Source organism: Schistocerca cancellata, chromosome 2, assembly GCF_023864275.1.
Source record: "Schistocerca cancellata isolate TAMUIC-IGC-003103 chromosome 2, iqSchCanc2.1, whole genome shotgun sequence".
Lineage (NCBI taxonomy): Eukaryota > Metazoa > Arthropoda > Insecta > Orthoptera > Acrididae > Schistocerca > Schistocerca cancellata.
Window position 1 is genome coordinate 499,866,539 of NC_064627.1, and position 18,503 is coordinate 499,885,041.

At 37.9% G+C, this 18,503-nt stretch overlaps 1 protein-coding gene across 3 annotated transcripts in view; it reads left to right on the top strand.

Annotated features, from left to right (window-relative positions):
• LOC126162044 (peroxisome biogenesis factor 1) overlaps positions 1-18,503 on the top strand; it is a 371,455-nt gene that overhangs the window by 218,316 nt on the left and 134,636 nt on the right. For all 3 annotated transcript variants that reach the window (XM_049918280.1, XM_049918281.1, XM_049918282.1), the window contains one exon: positions 3,416-3,602. In XM_049918280.1, the coding sequence (XP_049774237.1) occupies positions 3,416-3,602 (187 nt within the window). The remainder of the gene's footprint in view (positions 1-3,415; positions 3,603-18,503) is intronic.

The following is an 18,503-nucleotide window of genomic DNA, read 5'->3' on the forward strand; positions in this document are numbered from 1 at the left end:
CTGTATGTCTAGTGGGATTGAATTATGTGCTTGTGACATATGTAAAAAGTGCTAATTCTGCTTGCTGTGTGTTAAATAGAAGGTTATAAACACACATGAGAAGCAACAGAGGACCCAATACTCAACCTTGTGGAACTCCAGTGATTTCTCCTAATCTGAAAGAGATTCTCATTCTCCAGTGTGTTAATCATGAAGTACAGTCTTTTGCATTCTTTTCATTAAGCATGATGTGAGTCATCTGTAAACACTATTTTTAATTTAATAAAACTTCTGTTTTTGTTATAAAATGTTGCGATCTACACAGTCAGATCTTTATGCAAATTAAATATATTTCTGTATTATTAAAACAGAAGAGCCACTGATGGATCCACTCACAGGCTGTCCAGTTTCAGTTGTAATGTTTTCATTTTACTCTTTGTCCTCTTGTTAATACTGCTTGGCATATAATTTTCTTGTGCTGCTTCATTACAGAAAAGGTGTGACATTTGCATCTGCTTAGTCTCAGTAGAGTTCAGAGATGAACAATACAATGTTAAATATTAATTAAAGGCTACTTTTTATATGAATAATAGTGTAAACTCACAAACCAACCAATTGATATGTGGTTAACCCATCAAGTGTCAAGCATGCAGCTATGCAATTTCCCCTTCTTGTACTGAAATTTTTATTATGCATCTTCTGGTCGACCTTGGAATGAACTAAGAGACTGATTAAATGTTGCCAATATATCCCTTGTGTACATCATCAAGGAACATGTGAATGAGCATCAAAGGGGCTGGTCTTTGGCAAAGAGGTAGCTTCATAAGTGGTTTGGCAGATGAAAAAGAAGCACTCGAACGTCAAATCATTCTGGGGTCTAGTTTTGGTGGTAGCAACACTATGATGACTTCTTTGTGATCGAATTATAGTTAAGGCCAAATTCTGTGCACTGTCGAAAGCACTGACTTTTATTAACTTTTTTGACTCATTCTGAGAATTGCAGGAAAATACGTGACCAAAATGTTGTAGAAGAATTGGAAAAATTTATATGCTTACATTCCATAAACTTAATAAAAGGTGTCCTACACCATGAAAAATTAAAGATGTAATAGGTGTTTGTTCTTTATTCAACACAGTGGCCAAACTGAAAGGCCTGTATACACTTCTTTTTTAAATCCCAGAATGATTAGTTTCTTACACTGCCACAAAACCGAAGACAGTTTGGAATACTAACTTAAGTGGAAGACATCCTTAGATCATGCATGTTCAAGCAAATACTCTACAGAACAGAGAGTCATTGCTCTTGTGACAGAATTTATAGGCCTTGTAGCTGGAGTTCTTACTGTTAGAAGGTGCATCATAAAGTGGTAGGTATATCCTTTTATTAACCCTCTAATGGGTGTGCTATTTTTCATAATGGCAGTGAGCAAGTGGTGCACTTTGTACATATATAAAGAATAGCTGTCCTTATGTTACAAATGGAAACATGTAAGAGCAAAGTCATTGTTTAATCCTATGGTTAGTTTAATTGAAGAATGATAAAATAAACTTACATTTCATGAGCTACATCACTGTTTAATTAGACAAGAATAAAATAAGCCTGTTCTGGCGTAACCACAAGTGCTGGAATAAAGATGAACAATGCAAGAGAAGAGAAGGCGGTGAGATGACATCGGCCAATAGCGCGCTGACCAGGACATCACCACAATATGAGAGGCATCTAGCAGAAGTGAATATGAGTGCTGCTCCTGCCAGCCTTGATCAGACATTAGTGGACAGTATTTGCAGAGCATTAGCATGGGCTAACAGAGAGTGCTACAACAGCAGTTATTAGTGCTCCACAAACTGGGTGTCAAACTTGCATGAACACTGTTATATAGCAAAGGACTCAGATTTATGTTGCATGTCACTCACCGTTTGTGACACCACTGTAAATACAAGTTAAGTATTGTCAATCTGCTTTATTGAAATAAAACTACTAAAATTATTTGCTTGAATTGTTGTATAGCATTCCAAGGATGCAGCTTCCTTTTGGCACCCTATATGAGACGAGAGGGCAGGACCCCACAAAACCTTTCATGTTATCACTCTGTTGCTGCAGACAAGTGTTACCCCACAGCAGTGACCCACTTGAAGCATTAAACAGTGCATTACATCAGATCCCTGTCAAATGATTACTTGATTACTAATTATCTCGTAGATAACTGCCTCATTGGGGGATTGTGCTGCTAGTTTGAAATCTGGGTCATTTTCTTGCACAGACTGTAAATTTTTCTCACTTAGTTGGCTGTTTATTTTATATTACTGATGCTCGTTTGGACATATGACAACACAACTAATTAATATATTAGCTGAAGTGATAATGAAGGAATAGGTAAGGACTCACAGTTGTAAAACAATAATGGCACGGTACCAGACAATGTTATTTGTGATTGTCGCACTTTATACACAGGCATGCTTGCTCGAGTGTTAGGAGGATGACTCATGTGATGCACAGTGAACTAAATATTGTGTCACGAAGACAGTAGTGTCATAAGTTAGAGACAGCAGTTGCAGATTAATTTGTAATAAATGGAATAAATATTCAATGTGTTCAGTTTAGTATAGGGAAATCAAACAGCACATCAAGAAAAATGTTAAAATTACTGACCAATATCATATATCATCAGGCGTTACATGCTCTGGTATGTAACTGTAGGTGTTTTTCGTGTTACACGTCAGATTACTATCCATTTAATAAGGTGCTGGCTACTCGATATCTAGACGAAATCCCAATAAAAAGAAACAACAGCAAGAAAAAAAAAAAAAGAAAAAGAGAGAGAGAGAGAGAGAGAGAGAGAGAGAGAGAGAGTACGAGTACCCTTGCAACATATTTGTGTCAGTACCTGTGATTTATTTTGTAATGGCTCTGTAAACTGAATCTTTGAACATGAGTTAGTATTTTGTGGAACACTAAACATTTCATGCAAAAATCACCAAAAGATGCAGATATTAAGATATTCCCATACAACACTAAAAACAATTGTGTTTTGGTCCCTTAGGGAGGTGGGACAGGACAGGTATTCAGGTTGGCACATTTCTCTTCTTGCTGCTCTCATCTATTACTCTGTTTACCTGTTTACCATGACTAGCACCACACACACTCATGGCCTTTGGTTTAAGTCCTTATTTTTTTGAATGTTTGGAAATTTAGAAATACAAAAATCAGTTTTAGTACATTGGTAATACATTGAACTTAAAAACAGAGGATGGAAAATATACACTATACAGCCACTTTCATTTAAAGTTTTGTTTCTCTTGAATGAACACAATATTTTGCTGTAGCAAAGATGTGAACTGAAACAGCGTATATTTAGTCTGTCTCTTTCCTTATTTATGTTTTTGACATTCATTTGGTCAGTTACTTTGTTTACTAGCATTTCCTTTTTCATTATAGGCGTGGCCACGATAGTACAGGTGTTACAGACCGTGTTGTCAATCAATTGTTGACTCAGTTAGATGGTGTAGAAGGTCTGCAGGGTGTCTGGGTATTGGCAGCTACCAGTCGCCCTGACCTGCTTGATCCAGCTTTGCTTCGTCCTGGAAGAATTGATCATACTGTTCTCTGTACTCTTCCAACAGAGGTATATGACTTAATTGTAAATATGTATTAGGATACATGGGAACGTGGAAAGTTTTAAAACTTGACATTAATATTCTGAATGGTCTCTATTTTAATTCATTCAATGGTTCTTTGAAATTGTTCCAATTTATTTTAGAACACAGCAACATAATTCATAAAAAATTGCAGAACTCTTTCTTTTTCCTCTTAATTAAAACTGTGGTTAGGTAAGGCTATCTTTGGTACACTAGAATTGTCCTGAGTGAGATGGTTGTGTTTAATAAAATGGAAGAAACAGCATTTAAGCTTCTAGTTGACTGTGCTACAATGAATGTGCCTGAGGACTGAACCAAATATTATTGAAATTTGTCTGTCCATGGAATTTATGTCTATTGTGAAGATTTTTATTCAGTAGAGTCAGGCATGTTTGACATTTTCATGTGTGTTTTAAAGATGTAATCTAATCAGAAAGAAAGATTTCATCAGCCAAAAGAAAAACTCACGGGAGCTCACTGAAACACAGTTGGAGATAATTTGCTTAATTTAATAATTGTCAAGTCTTATGACTAACTGTTAATGCCAGCTGTGCCAGGCTGTAATGAGAACAAACTGGTTTGTTTCAAAATGAAAAGGAAAACAGATATAAATTACTTCATGCATAGTAGAGAGTCTTGAAAGATGAATTATTTGGTGAAATGAACAACTAGTTTTTCTAATAGTGTAGTTTCTCAGATGAGTATGTCATCCATTTTACACTGGAGATTTTACAAAGATCAGACATCATCATTTCATCCTACAGATGGCTGGTTAATGAATTATGTGCATAAAACAACATCCTTGTGTCTAAAAGTTGAAAACTGTGGCATGCAACTGTCACTGCTTGTTGTCCTCCCTCTCCCCTTCGAGACAAATCTTCCTTTATGCTAATCCTTACTACAGGCTTGTCCCTCTCATTCTGGGGTGTCATTAACATGCACTTCCTTTTAACTTTCCCCAACCTATCCCTCTCCCCTCCCTAAGGGAGGAACTAATAGTTCCAAAAGTCAAGATACTGTATTGTACTTCTGCTTACATGTGTCTGTCGGCAGTATTCAGTAAGCTGTATCCTGCAGGTATGTACTGGCTAGCAGCTCTGTCTCTTAATTTAATTATATTCTCAACTGAATTTTCCTTTTGATGCAATAACTATAATCTTGATCATTTTACAGTTGGTAAAAATCACCATTGTCCATAGCAAAATCAACTGTTATCCCAAAATATGTTATCACTCTTATACATAATTTTTTTCTGCTTTGTGTGAAGCAGATACTTTGTTGTCTGCTATTACTCTGGCATAATTATTTCTCTTTTGTGCTGATGGAAGTCTAGTGCCAATGATAATCCCATTTGACATTGATGCTTTCATAGTATTCATTATCTGATTTACTTAGTTCTACATTCACAAACATACATACTTTGGAAGGGACGGCACAGCTCATGGTGACAGGTACTTCATAACAATATTATTAATACTCCATCCTATTCCATTCATGTACTGACTGAGAGGGTGAATGACTGTTGATATGCCTTTGTACATATTCAAATCTCTTGTTATCTTAGTCTCATGAATTCGACATTGAACAGAGGCAACATAATTGTACATGGTGTTACTTGAAAACTGATTCTTTAAATTTGCCCAGTACAGTTCTGTGATGATATCACTTTTCCTCCAGAGAGTCCAATTTAAGTTTCTTAACCAAGTCTACTACAGTTTTATATTGACTAAACTGACCTGTTACCATCCTAGTGGTGTATCTCTAAATTTAGGCAATAGGAAATTTTATACATGAATTATTGATAAACTGGGTGAAGAAGACAAGGTAAAAGATACTTTCTTGGCTGTGAGGAAAGCTTTTGGGACTATGAATCACACCATTTTATAGCATATCTTAGAGGAATATGGGATGAGAGGGGTAGCCTTAAAACCTCTTACTTCCTATTTAAAAGGCAGGAAGCAGTGTGTTAAGTTAACTTATAAATGTATTGTATTGAACAGTTGCTAACATCTAAATTAACCTACTTCAATGTGATGTGCTTGAAGGAACTGTATTAGAGCATTTTCTCTTGGTACATTCTTACTCTGCAAACAACTGTGAACTGCATGGAAAAGGGTACTTCCCATTGCACAATGTGTTAGGTTTTTTTCCCCATTTCCAATCACAAGCAGATCAGGCAAGAATGACTGTTTAAACACCTCTGTATACATTGTAATTTGTCCACAATAATGTCTTCACTGTCGCTATTGAATTGATATGTACAGGGCAGGGTCTGGGGGGAGGGGGGGGGGGGGATAGTTGACATCCATCTTCAGGCACATGCCAGTTCAAATGATTCAGCAGTTTTGTGGCATGTTTTTCAGTTTCAGAAAAAAACTGAGACTCTTTGTGCTGTCCTGTTTTGCACACGTTCAGTATCTGCTGTTAGTCTTATTTGTATGTAAGAACCTTCAACATCGCAGCGCGTCAGCAATCATTGGTTAATATATTAAAAAACTAGAAACCTGCCTCGATTACGAAAAAAGCACCTAGTGTTAACCTAGGTTTCGGCATAGATAACTACACCTTCTTCAGAACAATAAAACCCATAAGTGCCTAACAAGACCTTTGTCAATGATTAAAAGAACAGCATAGCTATACATTTATAAAAAAAAAAAAGGAAACACGAACAGTACATATGTACAAAGTCTAAACCGTTACTTAACTTAATGGTGTAACCTCCACCTCACACCGGCCTATGTTCGATGGGCCATGACCCACCATAAGCTGCAGCTACAAATGGTCGCTCACTTACATGCCTGACCTGCTACCTATGCACATGCGCAAGACAAGGGAAGTTCCTTGAATGTGCATGCGCATACAAGTACATGAAAGTTTATACATGGGTCGTGGCTAAATAGCCCTTATATTCCCAACCGTGGATCAACGTATATCAAAAACTGAGAAGTCAGTTTAAAGTTCATAAGTTAAATCACCCAATTTGCCCTATTGTTGACAGTACGGGAAGTGCCTATCATAAGCTGGCGAAATACTTGCATACTAAGATTAAAGAAACTTTCGTTTTTAGTAAAAACTATTCTGTTAAAAATTCCATTCATTTAGCTACCAGTTTATGCGAGGTATCTTGTTCTGAAGATTCTGAACTAGTATCGTTTGATGTAACAAGTTTATATACTAATGTGCCGGTCGACCACACACTGCAAATACTAGAGTGTAATTTGCGTCACCATAAAAAACTTTTGGATAAAGAGGTCAATGAGTTGATGATGCTGTTACGGATCATTTTAAAACACCATTACTTTACATTTAATGGGAGATTTTACTTACAACCAGCAGGTTTGGCTATGGGGAGCCCCCTAGCTGGGATTTTATCAGAAATTTTTATGAACTACTTAGAGTCTGATTTTTTTGCCAGCGACAGAGAGATTCTTAGGAGAATAAAATTTTACAAAAGATATGTTGATGACATTCTATTAATCATTGATGGTTCTCAAAGTGATGTAGACCATATTTTTTTGATTTTTAATGAGCTTCAGCATAATATGAGTTTTACAATTGAGCGAGAATCCGATACTAGGTCTTTAAATTTTTTGGACCTCACTTTAACTGTGGTTGACAACTGCGTTAAATTTGATATATTTTGGAAAAATATGCTTTCCGACAATATTATACCTGTAGACTCGGCCCATTTGTACGCCCATAAGATGGCCTTTTTTCATTCTAATATTCACAGTGTTACAGCTATCCCTCTTGCACCAGATGCGGTAGAAACTGAACTGGTCACACTTGAGAATATTGCTATAAATAATGGCTATAGGCCTCAGTTGGTAAGAAAGATGTATAACAAGAAAATAAATAAAAATAATATTACGTCTTCCACCCTAGGGGATGCGTTAGATGTCAAACAAGTGGCAATGATATCTATCCCTTACATAGGCAATGTAAGTTACAAATTGGGGTGTTTACTCAGAGCCCATAATTTCAGAGTCGCCTATTCTACTAATAATAGTTTACACAGGAATTTAATCCACTCCTTGCACAATAAGAACGATAAACTTTCCCAATCAGGAGTATATAAAATTACATGCGGGGATTGTCCAAAATTTTACATTGAGCAAACGGGACGAGCTCTGGGTCTCAGGTATAAAGAGCATATTCCTACTTGAAGCGGTGAAGGTACTATTGGCTCTACTTATGCGGAACATCTTGTGCAAATGGCTCATGCGCTGAGCCCTCCAGTTAATATCGAGTTACTTCATGCTGAGGTTAAGGGCTTAAAACTGGATGTTTTGGAAGAAATGCAGATCTTTAAGCATCTGCAACATGATAAAGACAATATCCTTAATGACCAACTCCTACTAAGAAACAGAAAATTTTATGAAGGTTTCGCACCTTTAATTTGTTCTTCATACTTGTAAATCTGATGATCTGTGGATTTTCACATGCGTGCGCTGATTGGCGAGCGCGGTTGGTCAAGCTGTTCATCTTTTTTCTTCTTTCCTCATTTCCTTTGTGATGAAGGTGATTTTAGCCCATTGAACACCTCATGTTTTATCCCTATATCTTTATTACCACGTCTTTAGATTACGTCCCCTCAGCCAGCCCCCCCCCCCCCCCCCCCCCCAGGCTAACTATTGGCTTTAGGAATAGTTTCTAAGAGTTCCTCCTGTTGTCATAGGTAGCTTCATATATGTTTCTTTCCTAGCAGAAGCAAACATGTGTGGTTATTTTTAAGCTTCATCTCCTATTTAGCTCGTCTCTTATTCTATCCATTCTATTTTTTGATATACGTTGATCCATGGTTGGGAATATAAGGGCTATTTAGCCACGACCCATGTATAAACTCTCATGTATTCGTATGCTCATGCGCATTCAAGGAACTTCCCTTGTCTTGCGCATGTGCATAGGTAGCAGGTCAGGCGTGTAAGTGAGCGACCATTTGTAGCTGCAGCTTATGGCGGGTCATGGCCCATCAAACATAGGCCGGTGTGAGGTGGAGGTTACACCATTAAGTTAAGTAACGGTTTAGACTTTGTACATATGTACTGTTTGTGTTTCCTTTTTTTTGTTTATAAATGTGAAGCTATGGTGTTCTTTTAATCATTGACAAAGGTCTTGTTAGGCGCTTGTGGGTTTTATTGTTCTGAAGAAGGTGTAGTTATCTATGCCGAAACCTAGGTTAACACTAGGTGCTTTTTTCGCAGTTGAGGCGGGTTTCTAGTTTTTTAATGTATTATTTGTATGTATCTCACATACTTGAACAATTTACTTTGGTGGATCATAGGAGTGTTCTGTAAATCTCATTTACAGACTGACCACATTTTCCCTGTATCCTACCAATAATCCAAACTCTACTGCCTACTGTTACACGCAGGTATTTGTGCAAGTTGACATTCTGATTGTGACACTGATATTGTGCATACAGGATACTTTTTGTTGCATTTTGTGAATATTTAAAGCATTTAAATTTCTGAACATTTAAAGCATAAAATTATTAAGGCTTTTGTGGTCACTTGTTGCCAAACTGCCTGTTGGCTTCTGTCTCAGAATCTTTGGCTGACATTTGTTTGGTGATTTTTCTGACATTTTGCCAGCATGAGCAACTAGCATTGTTAAAGCTTCTCCTGCCACCGACAGTGGAGGATGAAGCTTTGACAATTCTAGCAACTTGTGCTGGCAGAATTTCAGAAAAGCCAAAGAACCCAAGGCTGAAGCCAACAGGCAATTTCTCATTTAAAGCAGGGATCCCCAGATGGTGGTACACATACCACTGGTGGTATGCAAGAATGTTTCAGATGGTATTCATAAAATGAAACATAGTGCATGATGATACAAGTAAAAGTATTTTCTTTCATTATGTTATTTTAAAAATAAAACTGATTGCTAAATTAGCATCTGTATAATGTTAAAGAAAATGAATTTACTGCAAAATGTTTGTTTCAGGTTATAAGCAGGATGCAAGGTCAGATTGTACTCTCCCAACCCCTCCCTTCATTAGCTTTTGCTGCCTTGAGAGGGAATGGTCATCATGGTGTGATGTTGGCGATATTTTGATTGGGTCTTGTTGGTGGTCATTCTAAAGTTTTCATACCACTTTGCAACTGCTGCCAACTTATGCAATGTACAAATGTGTGTCACTGCAGTAGTCATTATGCAGTCATTACGTTTACATGTGACAAATCTTCCAGAAAATGGAAACTGAGTTTTGGAAACCATTTTTTGCTGTTGTTTTACGCCTGAAGTCGATTTACTAGCCCATTCAAAAATGATGACTGGAAAACAGCTATTCCAGCTTCTGGTTTAGTTAGCACAATTACTATTTCTCTTATTATTTATTCCACATATTAGAGGTTGAGACACCTTCATGATCAGTCTAATATTTCTACTTCTCCATCAATGTGCAAAAAGTCACTCCGCCCACATTAACCGAAAATTTTTAAAAAGCAAAACTTGACCTGATGACCAAGCATATTTACTTGACCGTCATGAAAATACAAGAGAAGAGTTTGTATTTTGTAAACTGCAGAAGAAAATGTTTTCAATAGGATTGAACTTTCTTTGGTTATTTTTTAAGTTATTTTTAATCAGCAAGGACTCTCCATCCAAGATAATAAGCTGTGTCCTCCTTATCAAGAAATCCTGTGTCCAGTTACAAATTTTGTTTGTTATCCCATATGACAGTACTTTCATTAATAAATATTGGCGTGGTACTGATGCAAATGCTTTTTGGAATTCAGGAAGTACTGCATCCACTAGAGTTCCTTCATCCACAAATGTCACAGTGTCATATGAGAAGAGAGAGAGTTGGGATTTGTGGACATATGTTCATGGAATGCATGCTGGTTGGCATGAGGAGGTCATTTCATCTGAGATAATTCATTATGTTTGAGCTTGAAATATGTTCCAAGACTATGCAGCAAATGAATGTCATTGGTACTGGATGGTAGTTTTGTGGCTCACTTCTGCTGTCCTTGTAGACAGGCATGGCCTGTGATTTCCTCCAATGACTGGCTCAGTTTTTTATTCAGTGGTTCTGTGGCATGTTATGGTTAAGAGATTGGTTGTTCTAGGTAGATTTATGGCAATGAGTTAAGAATTACATTGCAACACTGACCTAACCTACTGCACGAGTTGGCATAGCAGCTGAGGCATTGGATTCATTCGAGAAGACAAGGTTTCTAATCTCTGTTCAGCCATCCATATTTAGACTTTTGATGGTTTCTCTAGGTTGCTGAACTTTGGTATATGGTAAGACAGCTCTTTTGGGAAGTATACAACCAGTTTCCAACCCCATATTTCAATAATTGAAACTGTGTCATCAAAGGAATGCTGAATTGTAATCCTCCATATCTTTCCTTAGTGTCAAAAATGTATGTGTAATTTTCCCATTTGATATTGGTCATATTATATTCATGTACTATTACTACCACTACCACCACAACTGTATTCTTAAGCTATTTCCATACTATCAGATTTAGGTTATCTTTGAATGACTTTACAACTAATGTAACAGATTTGGTAGAAACAATCAATTATTGATCTTAGTCCCAACCTAATGTTTCTGCTTACTACTGTAAACATTTCACTTCCTGGGCCTCAAATCAGTCTTTCCAATTTGTACACCAAGTGTTGTTGAAAATTTCACATCTTTGTACTTCAGAGGAATTTGCTGTAAACCTTCTGACAGTAAACAGCCAATCTTTTGACATTCTCACTCTCCACATTTGCAGTCCACTTGATTATAGTTTGTAGTACATGTTCCAACATGCCACTGTTACGTGTACTTACAGTATGTCTCTTGGTGTTGTGCCCTTTGTCGGTGCATGTCATGCCTCACAGTTACTTTTCACTTAAACTTTTGTATTTTCTCCCACACACTTGTTCTAGACTTGCATCATACAGTGTAGGCTTTTGCAGCCAGTGTTCACTTCATTTAAGACTTACTGGGTGAGGTATATAAAACAATTCACTGACATCTCATCTCAACTGTGGGAGACATCTTTGGAGATAAAACGGCAACTGCAGCAAGGGCTTGGGAGGGCTCTAAATAATATCAGCTCCAAAATTCAATTTATGATGAAGAAAAAGAACATTGGATGATTTAATTTTCTGAAAGTAAGTGTGATCAGAAGGGTGGATGGGACTTTGGGTCATAAGGTGCAAAGGAAAGTTACACTCACTGATCAATATTTCCATATTATTTACAAGATAAGCTGAATTACCTATAGTTGTCCTTTTTTTTTTTAAATGGTTACTTCACTAAAGAGGTGAATCGAGCACTCTGTCCAAGAAGAGGAAGCAGGACTAATTAGGAACAATGACTGCCAACTAGGAAAGTTTTCCTCCTGTTTATGAACAAGATTACGGGTTGAACTGGGAAAGTGTTGGCCAAGGATGTTGTTGAAACAATTTTTAGGCTTCTTAAAAATGGTAAAATATGCGCAACATCCATTGGTGACACTTGAGATTTACAGAATTTCTTGCAGTTGTGGGCAAATATACATTGACTCTACAAAGAGAAGTATTACCACTCACTTGGCTGAACACAAAAAGAACTGTCAGCAACCATGACCTGAAAATTGGACCAAAGGAGAACAAGTCTTCCATGATAAAAACTATGAAATAAAATTCAATGAGACGAGTGTTTTTATTAAAGCCAATACGTTGTAATGCGTATATGTGTAGAGAGACCACAGAGATTCACGAACAACATAATAATTTTAATAGAAAAGAAGATGCTGTTAAGTTAAATAAAATATGGATGTCAATTTTGCACCAACCCCATCAACAGAATGAATATCAATTACTTTTAATTGAGAACAGTGATACCAGCCTCATATAATCATGAAATCAGTATGATGTAACAAATGGTGATATTCTCTATGCTGTTCCATAAGTTTGAGGGCCCTTTGTGACCTATTTGTAGTGACCATTTTACCTCTGAAGATGTCTTGCAGTCAGAAATGAATTGTCAGGAAACAGTTTTGTTGTGGATTGGCAAGAGAGCCAACCTGGTGTGAGAGGAAGCCGAAAGGCACTTGTTTTAGCTCACGCAGGCTGGCATGAGGTATGGAACAGGACAAGGAAATTAGACTACCAAAAAAGGACGTAGCTGTGGAATACTTAACTTTAATCCATAAATGGTGAACATTGCTCTTGACGGTACATGTTTTACAGCATCAATAGTAACTGGTAATGGCACCTTGCTAGGTCGTAGCAAATGACGTAGCTGAAGGCTATGCTAACTATTGTCTCGGTAACTGAGAGCGTATCTTGTCAGTGAACCATCACTAGCAAAGTCGGTTGTACCACTGGGGCAAGTGCTAGGAAGTCTCTCTAGACCTGCCGTGTGGCGGCACTCGGTCTGCAATCACTGATAGTGGTGACATGCGGGTCCGACGTATACTAACAAACCGCGGCTGATTTAAAGGCTACCACCTAGCAAGTGTGGTGTCTGGTGGTGACACCACAAGTTTCACGTGTATCGATCGTGGCCTTTCAGCATGGAAATTGTAATTGAAATTCTGGTATTTGTTTGATATCTAAAGTTTGTGTTGCAGTAATTCTTTCAGGATACTCTTAATTGTTAGTGATGCACTGTTTTTTTATTATCATAATTCTATATTCATACTGGAACAAATCATTAAAATTATAAATTTTGTATTAAAAGGAAAATTCACTCAGGAAGCTGTTGTGTTATAAGGAAACAGAATGGTTTCAATATGAAAAATTTCAAGTACTGCCAACAGTCACTTCTGAAAGTATGAGAAAAAAAGAAAAACAAAACGAAGTCTATTCCTAGCTTTTTGAACTGTTAGCTCTGTCGTGAGGGAGGAATGAGGGATACATTGGAGAAAGTTTGAAATTAGTGCTAGTTCACTGAGATCTGAAGTTGAGACGGACCCACCTGTTCAGAGGATGATAGGAGACAAAGATCAGTTTTTTCTACTTCTAAATGTGTGTATTGACTGTACTTTATAATTTACGTATTTTGACAGTTCCAGAAGTCACTATTATGCCAGCTGTTATATCTTTATTTCATGTTATTGCGCCACACAGTGATAATAAGACATTTTGAACTGCACACATTTCTACTAATCATAATTTCACTTTGATTAAACTTTCATTTTTGTCCAACCAATATTGACCTGGTGCTTGGGCCCTAATATTCGTCTTAGTACATTTATATGATGAAAATTAATACAGTTGGTAGACAGTTCACAAGACCATAGTGTGGGCAGATGTACAGTTGCAAAGCTGAAACTGAAACTGATGAAATAAATTCTGCTCAGATACAGGTAGGCCCCATTATGCATGGAATACTTATTCACATTTTCACATACAAGTGACGTTAGTTTTAAGTTCAGTATTGCCATCTGTTAACAGTACACAGAGGCAATAGTACATTAGCACATCTCAACATGTATCTTCTATGCATTTGTCAAGATGTGAATTATCAGTTCACATTAGTATAGCTGTGAAGGTGCACTTGATAGGCTCTTATCTACAATACTGGGTAAAAGGAAAGGAAGTGTGTCTGTCGATGGAAAGAAGTGTGTATAAAAATTATATTCATTACAAACAAATTTAGAAGTTTTAAATAAAAAATGGAAAATCCAGGATGGAATGTAACAATGTTATGAAAAGGAAAGTTGCTACTCACCATATAGCGGAGATGCTGAGTCGCAGATAGGCACAACAGAAAGACTATCACAAATAAAGGTTTCAGCCATTAAGGCCGTCTTCAACAACTTGACTTCAGTCTTAGGCAACTGAAACCACACTGAGAGCAGCAGCACCAGTGCATGATGGGAGTGAAAACCTGGTTCAGATTCATTGATGACTGATGTGGATCAAGGATGAGGACACCCTATCCACATTCCTCCAGAATGTCAATAGCTTCTCCTCCATTTGCTTCACCTGGTCCTACTCAAACCAACAGGCCACCTTCCTAGATGTTGACCTCTACCTCAAAGATGGCTGCATCAATACCTTCGTCCATATCAAACCTACTGACCACCAGCAATACCTCCATTTTGACAGCTGCCACCCATTCCATATCAAGAAGTCCCTTCCATACAGCCTAGCCACCCATTGTCGTCACATCTGCAGTGTCAAGCAGTCCCTCTCAAAATACACCAAACGTCTCATTGAAGCCTTCACAGACTGTAATTATCCTCCCAACCTTGTACAAAAACAAATCTCCTGTGCCTTATCTTTCCAGTCTCCCACCACATCCCAAAGTATCACTGTCCAGCCACAGAGGAGCATTCTCCTCATAACTCAGTACCACCCAGGACTGGAGCAATGGAATTACATTCCCTGCCCTGAAATGAGAAAAGTCCTGCCCACTATCCTTCCCACTCCTCCCACAGTGGTATTTCGCCATCCACTGAACCTACACAACATAATCATCCATACCTACACAACCCCTGCTCCCAACCCCTTACCTCATGGCTCACACCCCTGTAAATAGACCTAGATGTTAGACCTGTCCCATTTATCCTCCCACCACCACCTACTCCAGCCCAGTCATGAACATTACCTATCCCATTGAAGGCAGGGCTACCTGTGAAACCAGTGATGTGATCTCCAAGCTAGGCTGCAACCACTGTGCTGCATTCTATGTGGGCATGACAACCAACAAGCTGTCTGTCTGCATGAATGGCCACTGACAAACTGTGGCTAATAAACAAGTGGACACCCTGGTTGCTAAGCAAGCTGCCAAACTTGACATCCTTCATTTCAATGACTGCTTCACAGCCTGTGCCATACGGAACCCTTCCCACCAACACCAGCTTTACTGAATTGCGCAGGTGGGAATTTTCCCTGCAATACATCCCATGTTCTCATAACCCTCCTTGCCTCAACTTTTGTTAGTTATTGTCCTCATCCATCCAGCCTCTTCCCTGTTCCCATTCCAGCACTATACAGCCGTCATTCCAGTGTCACACTCAGTCTTTTTACTTCTGCTGCTAGCAGTATAGTTTCATTTGCCTGAGACTGCAGTCGTGTGTGAGTTGCGTTTGCGCATGCCTGTGCCTCTGTGTGTGTGTGTGTGTGTGTGTGTGTGTGTGTCTACGTGTGTGTGTGTGTGTGTCTACGTCTATTGTTGATGAAGGCCTTAATTGCCAAAAGCTTTATTTGTGACAGTCTTTTTGTTGTGCCTATCTTCTACACAAGATCTCTGCTACATGGTGAGTAGCAACAAACATTCCTTTTCATAATATTGAAGTTTTAAACCACTATGAGAAAGGTGCATATATTGTTGACATTCAGCACACTTTATGACATAGTGAATCCATTGTGAGAACTATTTGTCATACTGTGGAGTCAGTATGAAAAACTGCTCAATCTTTGGCTATTTCAAATGTGGCTAGAGTGAACAAATCACACTTGGAGGTGATGGAAACAATGAAAAAATTCTAAGCCATTGCGCTGAGCACCACCCACAACCAAAAGCACATGCCTCTCTCTGGAGCTGCTGTTCAAGCTAAAACCAACAGCTTGTATGCAGATTTGATGAAAGAAGAGGATGATCCAACAACTTTCTCGTCCACCTCTGGTTGGTTTGATTGCTTCAGGTATCGTTTTGTCTTTCACATCAGTGAAACAGAGTAGAGGCAGTTGCAGCAGATGAAGTTGGAGCTGAGGAATTTGAAAAGAGATTTAAGGAAATTGACAGGACAAGGCTATACTGTGAAGCAAGTTTTCAACCGTGATTAAATGTGCTTACTTTGCTTTGGAAATGAACCCATCTTCATTTTTGTTGAAGAAAAAACCACTTCTGGTTTCAAGACTGCCAAGGATTATGCCCCCTTCTTTTTGAAGGAAAAATTGCAAGTGACTGAAAATTGAAACCCCTTATGATCTGCCACTCTTCAAATTCTAGGTCATTAAAAGGTTGTGAGGACCATGCTGGGAGTTCATTCGAGATGGAATAAAAAAGGTTTGACAACTTCTACTAAAATATGACTATTTTGTTGCTGTACTGAATAGAGAAATGAAGATCTTCTATGAGAATGGAAAAAATCTCTTTCAAAATTTTTCTCCACCTTGATAATGCCGCAGCCAGCCACTTTTCATTACTGATTCTAATAAAAACAGTGAAGTCCTGTTTCTCCCGCCTAACACTACATCTATCCGGGAACCCATGGACCAGGGAGTTATTTTTAAATTTAAGGTTTACTATCTGAATAAAACTGTCTCCAGTCTCACGGAAGAATGTGATTCAAATGACAAAGTTACAATGAAGATTTTTTGGTGGCAGTTTAATATTAAGATGGTGATAGAGTGTTACTAGAGACACATGGACTGACATCACTCCAAAATGTATGAATGGTGTATGGAGGAAACTGTGGCCCCATGCTGTGTCAATGCTAAAAGATGAAGTGGTCAGTGATTTCACTGTTACAATGAGACACACTGTGGACATGGCACAACAGTTTGGTTTCACTGATGTCTGTGAAGAGAATATGTGACTTAATATCACATTCTAAGAACCTGACCAATGAAGATTGATAGTTTTCAGTGAGAACAGTAATAAAGAAGAGGCTGAAGTTGAGGAAGTTCCTCCTGTTAGGAAGCTGACAATGAAGAAAATGGCCAATGCCTTTAGAGTGACTGATGCCGCAATGATGGTTATTGAACAACAGTGATCCTGAATGAGTAAGGAGTACAGTAGTGAAGAGAGAAGTTGAACATTCTTCTAAATGTTACAAAGAGTTGTATAATCAACTGGCAAAGCAGACTATACAGCTGACAATGAAGCGCTTCTTTGCAAGACAGTGTGGCGCTTCAGACAAATGTCAAGTGCATTGTGAAGACGCTTCAGCTACTGCAAATAACTTGCATGTAAAGAAATCTGTCATGGGAAATGAACTGACTATGGTATCGACGGATTCTTCCACTGCAGATGATCCAGAGTCTATTTATGATGCATATGATTTATGTATTGTGTGTTAAATTTTTAAGTATGAACTTCCAGCATACGGGAGTAATTTTAGGTCAACAACTTCTGTTAATCAGTACAATGGAAAACCATCCAAAGTTACAGATTTCATTTTTTTTTTTATATTCACTCGATGACTAGTTTCTTTGCAACTTTTGCTGGTTTTGTTGTACAAATTTTTAAGTGTGTAAATTTTGTATTAAAATGCATTTCAGAAAAAGATAATGATTATTTTTGGCAAAAATACTATGAAACTCTATTTTAAACTTAATATGTGAGTAAATGAGAACTTAGTCTTATATTTTACATGTGTTGGGTTGGTGCATAAGTTCATTACATTTTTCCATAAGTTTAATAAACACAACAGATACACATAACAGAGATGTTAGTCATCAATAATATATTCTCCTTTGCTGTTTACAACAGTCTGTTAATGCTGGGCTAACTTCTTGATTCCTCAACTGTATAAATCATGTTGTTTTGATGTGAAGAACTCTTTGTGCCATGTTGCGAGCGCATTTTCGTAGGGAAAGGAAGTTCCTTAAAGATTGTTCAATAGAGAGTGATAAAGGTGAAAATCTGAGGGTACAAGATCAGATGAATAAGATGGGTGCAGAATGACTTCCCAGCCAAACTCCTGTATAGTGTCTTTTGTCAGTCTAGCAGAATGCAGGCGAGTGTTATCTTGGAACAGCATACTTTATGCAGTCTTCCTGGTTGTTGTTCTTGGACTGTGCCTGCAAGACATCTCAGCTGTTGAAAAAATGTCAGCCATGATGGTTACACTTCAGGGAAGCAATTCATAGTACACTGCACCATCACTGTTCCATCAGATGCATAACATTGTGTTTTGCGGATGCACAAGGTCTTTTTACGTGGAATCACTGCTTTGTTTGGGCTCAAACCTTCCTTTCTTTTCCTTATGTTAGGATGAAGA